Source organism: Melozone crissalis, unplaced genomic scaffold (assembly GCF_028551555.1).
Source record: "Melozone crissalis strain CALT ecotype California unplaced genomic scaffold, PUWL_Pcris_2 ptg000017l_1, whole genome shotgun sequence".
In the NCBI taxonomy this organism is placed as follows: domain Eukaryota; kingdom Metazoa; phylum Chordata; class Aves; order Passeriformes; family Passerellidae; genus Melozone; species Melozone crissalis.
Window position 1 is genome coordinate 12,482,728 of NW_026535795.1, and position 8,314 is coordinate 12,491,041.

An 8,314-nucleotide genomic window follows, 5' to 3' on the forward strand; every position below is an offset into this window, starting at 1 on the left:
TGGCAGGGCTGAGAGAATGGTTGGACTTGATCTTAGAGGGGTTTTCCAACCTGAATGATCCTGCTGTGGTCCCTCTGTGTGCAGCCCACCCTGTGTTTTGTGCCCTTGATGCCTTTTTCAACCTGTACATGAAACAACACTCACATTTGAAATTATATTAGTACAGGAGGTGATATGAAAGCTGGTCTTTGTTGGAAGCCTTCAGGGGAACTTATGGAATAATGTCCACAAAAGCCCACCCCCATGGGGGTGCAGGCAGTTTTAAAAGTTTGGTAAATTAGCATAATTGGCAAGAAGCACCAATTAGGAGCACAAGTGGTAATGCAATTCCCACCCATGGGTAAATTCCCTTCTAAGTCTTCTCCCCTTCACATGGGATTGGTACTTTGTTGATGGAAATGTCTCTGAAGAGCTGCTTTTCCACCTTGGTTGCCAGAGAGAACCAAGATAGGACAGGAGCTTTGGAATATGTTTTGTCTTTCTACCTAGGGAAAGAGCATGGAAAACTACAGGGAAAACTGGCCACTAATACAACAAATATATGTGTAAAGAATACAGAGAACAAATTGATGCCTTGGAGAGGCTACCTAGAACAGAGGCTAGACAGAATTAAAGGAATAAAGTAGGTATTTACTGAAGGCATTCAATGGACACACCTTGGGCAGTGCAAGAGCCTAGCAGAGGCTGCACCCAAGATAGATAAAAGTCATGAGTTTTTCAGATATAAGTTTGGTCTAATTGCATATCAGGGGTTAATTGTCCAATTACAGGTAATGAAGTCATATTCCCCCAGTTTGCTCCCCCCAATTCACTTTTGTTTATACTTTTTTGGGCATGAGGCTGCAGTGATGCCCTTGGTTCCCATCTGGAAAAGGATTGTTCTGTCTGACCAAAATGTGAAGAGAGCTTACTGACACTCTACAAGGAGTTCAGAGTTATACACTAATGCAGGATCTAGAAAATATAAAAGCTAAAATTTAAGGCATCAATATGAAAGAAAAAAAAGATAACAATGAAAACAGCATCACCCTGAAAGCCAAGGTGTGGCATAAACCATGTGCCAGCTGTGCCAGCTGTACCTTCCCTGCTGTCTGACTGCCTCTGCTCTCTCTTACAGCATGCTGCCAAGGGACAAGGCACTCTATGAGGAGTGTCACCAGAGTTATGCACTAGTGCAGTACAGGGTCTGGAAAATATAAAGCTAAAAACTTGAGGCATCAATATGAAAGAATAAAAATGAAAACAGCACCACCCTAGAGGCCACGGGGTGGCACAAACCGCGTGCCAGCTGTGCCAGCTGTGCCAGCTGTGCCTTCCCTGCTGTCTCACTGCCTCTGCTCTCTCCCACAGCATGCTGCCAAGGGACAAGGCACTCTACCTCACCTAAGGCTCAGCACCCCTTGGAGGAGGCTCACCAGAAGGACACTTGAGAGGGTCAATGCTCCAGCCCCCGGAGGCACGAGCGGTCGGACGGGCGGCGCGGCTCCACCGCACCTCGGCGCTGGCTTCGTTTCCAGGCTCTAAGAGCAGTTTTCTCTTTTTTTTTTTTTTTCCTTTTCTTTTTGAACTCTAAACAAAAAAAATAAGTCTACTTTCTGTGGAAGTTTTCCCCCCTCCCACCCCCCTCCCCAAAAAAACCCCACCTCGTAAATCGCAAAGAACAAAAAAAGAAATAAAGAGAGAAAATTTAAATAAAAATAATAAAACAAGTGCAAAACCAACAAAAAAATGATGAAGTTAAACTAAGGACACCGTTTTTCTGCTTGCCATCAGCTTAGCTACAGACTATTTTCCTAGTGAACTGCTTTTAGACGCAGCATAAACCCAGGTCTGGTGTCCTGCAGCATTAGGCCAGCTCAGTAGGAGGATGCACTCTTTTGACTTGCTAACAGCACTAAACTTTGTGCAAGAAAATGTGAAGTTTGTGTGAATATTGTACATGCAAAGGCCTTGGATGGTCTGGTGAAAAAAAAATTACAAAAATAAATAAAAACTATTGCTAGGTAGGTGGGGGAGAGAGCAGAAGGCAAACTATGAGAGGACAAATGTGAAAGAGATCATGAAAATATAATTTGTTGGATAGTTGTAAGTAGTTTACTAAGTGTTTTAGAGCTGTGCTAAAGACATCTTTAAGATTTTTTTGTGAAAGAAATTAGTAGTTTACTTTATAGTAAAAGCATTTTATATTAATTGTAGCACATTTTTTAGTTATACATAGAAGGGAGATGTGTATAAAAAAACAACAAAAAAAGCCTGCCAAACTTGTTTCTATTATTTGTACAGCAAGAAATGGACAATTTATATCCATGTTGTATGGCATTATTATTTTTTTCCGGCCATATGTCCATCTATTTAAAAAATTGCTGACAATGATTTTTGTCTATTTATGAAAAAATTAGAGAGCATAATTACAGTTTCTCATAAGGTGCATTTTTGGGGTTTTTTTTATTTTTTATTTTGTTTGAGGGTGCTGCTTTGGCAGCACCTGGCACATTCGGTTCACAATGCTTATCTTACCTTTCTTTATAATAAAACGTATGAAAAGTAGAGCTGAAGCAGTCTCTCCTTTTTCTGGGGGACATCCCTGGATGTGGCCTCTGCCTTGTCCTCCTCAGCTTTCCAACCCTCTCTCCTGTCCCACCACATCCTCACCTGCCCTGCCCTCTTCTCATTCTGCAATATCAAAGTAATTAATGTCATAATAAATACACAATGATTAAAATAAGGGGGGAAAATGGAATATTATGAAAACCTTTCTGGGGTTATCATGGCAAGGTGTGACTGTGTTCACAGGGGTCTCGGGTTGCGGGAAGAGAAAAGGATTTGACTCCATGTTTCAGAAGGCTGATTTACTATTTTATTATATATATTACATTAAAACTATACTAAAAGAATAGATGAAAGGATTTCATCAGAAGGCTAGCTAAGAATAGAACAGCAAAGAATGATAACAAAGGTTTGTGGCTCAGCTCTCTGTCCGAGCCAGTTGACTGTGATTGGCCATTAATTACAAACATCCAACATGGGCCAATCACAGATGCACCTGTTGCATTCCACAGCAGCAGATAACCATTGTTTATATTTTGTTCCTGAGGCTTCTCAGCTTCTCAGGAGGAAAAATCCTAAGGAAAGGATTTTCCATAAAAGATGTCTGTGACAGCAAGGAGACAGGATTTCCTCCAGGGAGAGCTTCTGGAAGGTCTGGAAGGGATCATCACTGGGGGTTTTGGTGCCATCAGGTGCCTGTGGTTTGTCCCTCTGAAGGAAGGTGCCACCCATGCCGTCCATCCCCAGCTCTGTCACCTTCGGGTCACTGTGGCCGTGGGTTTGGAGCCCTTTGGAGGCCTCCCCTGAGGAGGTTTGTGGGGCATCACCCCAGAGAGCCACTGAAAGGTGACCTTGCCAATTTAGGGGCAACTGTGCAAAGCTATAACCGCATTTTGACAGCTCTCTGGCCACCTCCCTACATTTCTGCAGAGCAGAAGAGAAGCACTTCTGTTTCTCTCCAAGGGCTGGTGGCTGCCCTGGGGCACCATGAGGGCACAGTGACCCATCTCCAGCCCTGGGCATGTGGGGCCATCTGGGGAATGGAGGGCAGTTGGCTATTAGAGAGCCCAGAGCATTAATGAGAAATTGTGGGGCTTTCCAAACCACTTTAATCCCTACTAATCTCTAAATTTGCGTGATGGCAGCTGTGCTTAAATGGTATTCCAGCTGTTGGCTAATTGTCATGGAGCTGGAATTGCTCCAGGGAAGGGACTGGGAGCTGAGCCTGCCATCCACCATCACAGAGACAGACACAGAGTGGTTTGGGTTGAAGGGACCCTAAAGCCCAACTCAACCCATCCCTGAGGTGGTGTTCACAGGAGTCCCAGGACCAGGGAAGAGATGAGGATCTGACTCCATGTTTCAGAAGGCTGATTTATTATTTTATGATAAATATATTATATTAAAACTACACTAAAAGAATAGAAGAAAGGATTTCATCAGAAGGCTAGCAAGGAATGGAATGGAATGGAATGGAATGGAATGATAACAAAATCTTGTAACTGACCAGAGAGTCTGAGACAGCTGTGCTGTGATTGGCCATTAATTAGAAACAATCACATGAGACAAACCAAAGATGCACCTGTTGCATTACACAGCAGCAGGTAAAAATTGTTTTTCTTTTCCTCTGAGGCATCTCAGCTTCTCAGGAAATAAAATGCTAACAAAAGGATTTTTCATGAAATGTGTCCATGATGATGTTTTCATAAAATATGTCCATAGGCAGGACACCTTCCATTATCTTAAGTTGCTCCAGCCTGGCCTTGGACACTTCCAGGGATCCAGGGGCAGCCGCAGCTGCTCTGGGCACCCTGTGCCAGGGCCTGCCCACCCTCACAAGGAAAAAATCCTTCCCAATATCCTGAATTTCTTCTCTTTCCGTTTAAATCCATTCCCACTTGTCCTGTCACTATCTCCCTTTCCTATTAGCTGTTCTCCACTTTTACCTCTCTGCAAGTGCTGGAAGGACACATGCAGTTCAACCATGGGGTTCAGCCCAGCCTGGAGGGTCAGGACCTGGGGCCCTGGGCCAGGCAGGGCTGGTGGGGCTGGGGGAGCTTCTCCCTGCCCTGAACCCTGGGTCTGTGATTAACAGCACTGGAAAATTCAGTAGCCGGGTCTCAAGAAGCCTCAGGGCAGGGTGAGCTCTCCCTAAACCTCGCCTGTGTGCCTAACCTCCCTTTAAAAACCTTTAAACTCCGGGCAGATAACCTAAATCTCTCTCCCTACAAAGCAAATCCCTTGCTTTTGAACGTGGGGAAGAATTTATTGCTTTCCTTGTCGCAGTAATTTTTCCCATATTTGAAGAAGGATATTGGCTCCCCTTCCCCTCCTCTCCAGTTGCCCCAAAGGCAGGGTGGTGTTCTGGGGCAGGATGAGCTGTGGAGCTCCAAGTTCAAGTCAAAGGGCACTGGTTGGGTCCTCAAAAGGCTCTGGAGCAGCTTTGGGGCCAGAGTTTGCAGGGCAGGACCAAGGCAGGAATTCCCAGATTTTGGGCTAACGATGGACAGGGATGTGAAGAGGCAGGGAGAGCCCTGGCTAATTGACTTTGGTTAATGAACACATAATTAGCAGTGCTGTGGGTGTAATAAGGGGTTTAACAAAGCTCAGCAGCAGCATCTCGGTGCTGTTAACCCTTCAAGTGCTGCCCCAGGGGGGTGCCATGCCTGGCTCCCACAGAAATGGGGAATATCCACAACATCCCACTGCCCCAGCAGGACACAGCCCCCCACACAGGCAGGATGTGTGGGGAGAGCCTGCTCCCCACCTGTGGGGACTCCTGTGGCACCACCCTAAGCTGTGGGGGCACCAACACCCTGGCAGGGCTGGGAGGACACTTTGCTACATCAGTGCTATCATTGCTGAGGTGATGGAGTGGAAGGGAAATACTGAGAGAAGGATCAAAGGAAAGAACTTCCTCTGACAAACCCCAGGTAGGTCCCTGACAGCTGCAGCACATGCTGGGAGCAGGAGCCTTGTGCCAACGTTGGTGAGGTCCTGGTGCCCACCCAGAGCAGACCTGAACCTTGGCCAGTGTCCCTGTTCCCAAAGGTGCTGGGATGCAGAGTGAGTCCATGGTGAAGGACTGTCACAGACATCTTTTATGAAAAATCCTTTCCTTAGGATTTTTCCTCCTGAGAAGCTGGGAGGCCTCAGGAACAAAATGTAAACAATGATTATCTGCTGCTGTGGAATGCAACAGGTGCATCTGTGATTGGTCTCATGGAGTTGTTTGTAATTAATGGCCAATCACAGTCAGCTGTCTCAGACTCTCTGGTCAGTCACAAGATTTTATTATCATTCCATTCCATTCCTTTCCTTGCTAGCCTTCTGATGAAATCCTTTTTTCTATTCTTTTAGTATAGTTCTAATATAATATATATAATAAAATAATAAATCAGCCTTCTGAAACATGGAGTCAGATTCTCATCTCTTCCTTCGTCCTGGGACCCCTGTGAACACCACCACAAAGGACATGAGCTGTACGTCTGGGAGCTGGCTCTGGGCACCAGGACCCTCAGGCTGGCAGTGCCAGGCACAGGTTGGGTGTCAGACCCAGCAGGGGCTGCACAGGACCTCCAGCTCCTCCTCCTGCTGTGTCTGACCAAGGTGGGGCCACCAGAACATCCACACTGCCACTGTGGCATGGCCCAGCCCAGAGACAAGCATGGGATCATGGAATCACCGAATGCTTTGGGCTGGGAGGGACTTCAAAGCTCATCATTTAAAGCTCACCTCCCACTGTCCCAGGCTGCTCCAAGCCCTGTCCAGCCTGGCCTTGGGCACTGCCAGGGATCCAGGGGCAGCCACAGCTGCTCTGGGCACCTGTGCCAGGGCCTGCCCACCCTCACAGGAAGAATTCCTTCCTAACATAATCTAAATGTCTCCTCTTTCATTTGGATCCCATTCCCCTTGTCCTGTCACTGCAGTTCCTGAGGAAGAGTCACTCTCCCCTTCCCTGTGGCTCCTTCACACTGTGGGAAGGTGCTGGGAGGTCTCCACACAACCTTCTCTCCTCCAGGTTGAGCAGCCCCATCTCTCTCAGCCTCTCTCCACAGGGAAGGTGCTCCAGGGCCCTCAGCAACTCCATGGCCTCCTCTGGACTTCTCCAACAGTTCCACATCCTCCTTATCCAGGCCCCAGAGTTGCACCCAGTGCTCCAGGAACAAGGGCTGGGATGGGAACCTCCTCAGCAGGACCAGCTGTGCTTCTCCTGCCCTCTGCCCACCGCTGTCCCCAGGGGCTGGAAGGGCTGTGCCCACCAAGACAACATTACATGAGGCCCCTTTGCCATCCTACTGCAGAACTGGAGAGACCAAAAAGAAGCCTGTGTCTCACAGGGGTGAAGCACAGGCAGTTTGCCTTCCTTCCATGTGTTCCACCCTGCAGCAGGAGGTTTGTGATTCCCTAAACCTCAGCATCCCCTTGGCAGCTCATCACAGAGTGCAGGCAGAACACAAGGAGTGCAAAATTCCCAGTTTGAGTGATGATTTTTGAAGATGAAGAGAGGAATAACAATTGCTCTGGATGAAGTACTGTGCTGGCCAGGAGGGTAATTGAGAGTCAGAATCGAGATCAGATGTTTTATCACTGTCTCCTCAACTCTTCTTGACTTTCAACTGCAATTTGATATATCAGCACAATACCTGGCACGGTAATTGCTGGACTTTATTCCAGCTGCAAGCACATTAGAGAACTTTCTGTTGCTCTCCATTATTATTGTGGGCACAGAGGTCAGATAAAGCAGGGCTTGGGAGGTGGTGTTTGTGCAGATGAGACTGGTGAGCTGATGTCAGGTGTTTGTGCAGCTCAGTGCCTTCAGCAGAGCTCAGCCTCCCCCTCTGCACCCCCAAGGCTCCTGTCCACACCCTGCCTTGCTGCTCTCCCTGTGTTCCTGCTCCCATTGTGGCCCTGAGGCACCAAAACCTGGGAACACACAGAGACAGCAGCAAGGGCTGGGAGATGCTGCAGTGCTCTCCCTCTCATGGCCTTTAAGGGCAGCCAGGTGGGGACCTGCAGCTGCCTGAAGTCACTGCCAGCACTCAGCCACAGAGGCAGAATGCAATTCCTCAGCCTGTGATCCCATTAAAATTTTATGATGAATGAAGCTTCTTGCACTGTGAGTCTGTGGGAGAGAGTAACAGTTCCATTGCTCTTCAATGTGTAATTAATGCACATTTCATTGCTTCCCAGATGGATTTTTGGTCATGGCAGGTGGGTATGGCTATAAAATGACACTTATTTTAGATGGGATACAGACCAAAGGTCAGAGCCTTGTGCAAAGCCAGGAGAGCCATGTGTGCCCCGGGCCGTCCATCTCCCTCAGAGCTTGTGGAGGGAAGGCAGATGGAAAATGTGGATCCATCTGTCCTAGAGGCTCTGCTGGAGTCTGGTGTAATTTCACCCTCCTCTTACACCCCCCTGTCCCATGGCTGAGCATCCCTGTCCACACTGCCATCAGCACACACTTCAGCTGAGCAGCTGTTCCACAGCCAGGTTCCTTCAGCTCCTCAACCCTGCCCGTGGCTCCTGGCAAAGGGGGACATTAAAAATGCCACCTGTTAGTAATAACCAAGCTGAAAATCCTGTTGGTCTCTGAAAAATTCCCAGGCAAAACCAGCAATTCCCCTCTGGATTCCCTCCTGATCACCCACAGGCTGGTCACAGCTCACTGTGGGCATCTCTGGGGGATGTGGCTCCTGCAGCCCTGCTTTGGTTTGAAAAGCCAGGTGTCTGCTAAGGAAGGCAGGAGCCTCCCCTGAAATGG

The 8,314-nt window shown here is 47.8% G+C and overlaps 1 protein-coding gene across 1 annotated transcript in view; it reads left to right on the forward strand.

The window, feature by feature from the left end:
• Nucleotides 1-2,549, forward strand: part of TOX2 (TOX high mobility group box family member 2) — a 172,785-nt gene extending 170,236 nt beyond the window's left edge. Inside the window, exon 9 of the mRNA XM_054274919.1 lies at nt 1,351-2,549. Within this exon, the coding sequence (XP_054130894.1) occupies nt 1,351-1,387 (37 nt within the window). The 3' untranslated portion in view covers nt 1,388-2,549. The remainder of the gene's footprint in view (nt 1-1,350) is intronic.
• Nucleotides 2,550-8,314: the final 5,765 nt, after the last annotated feature.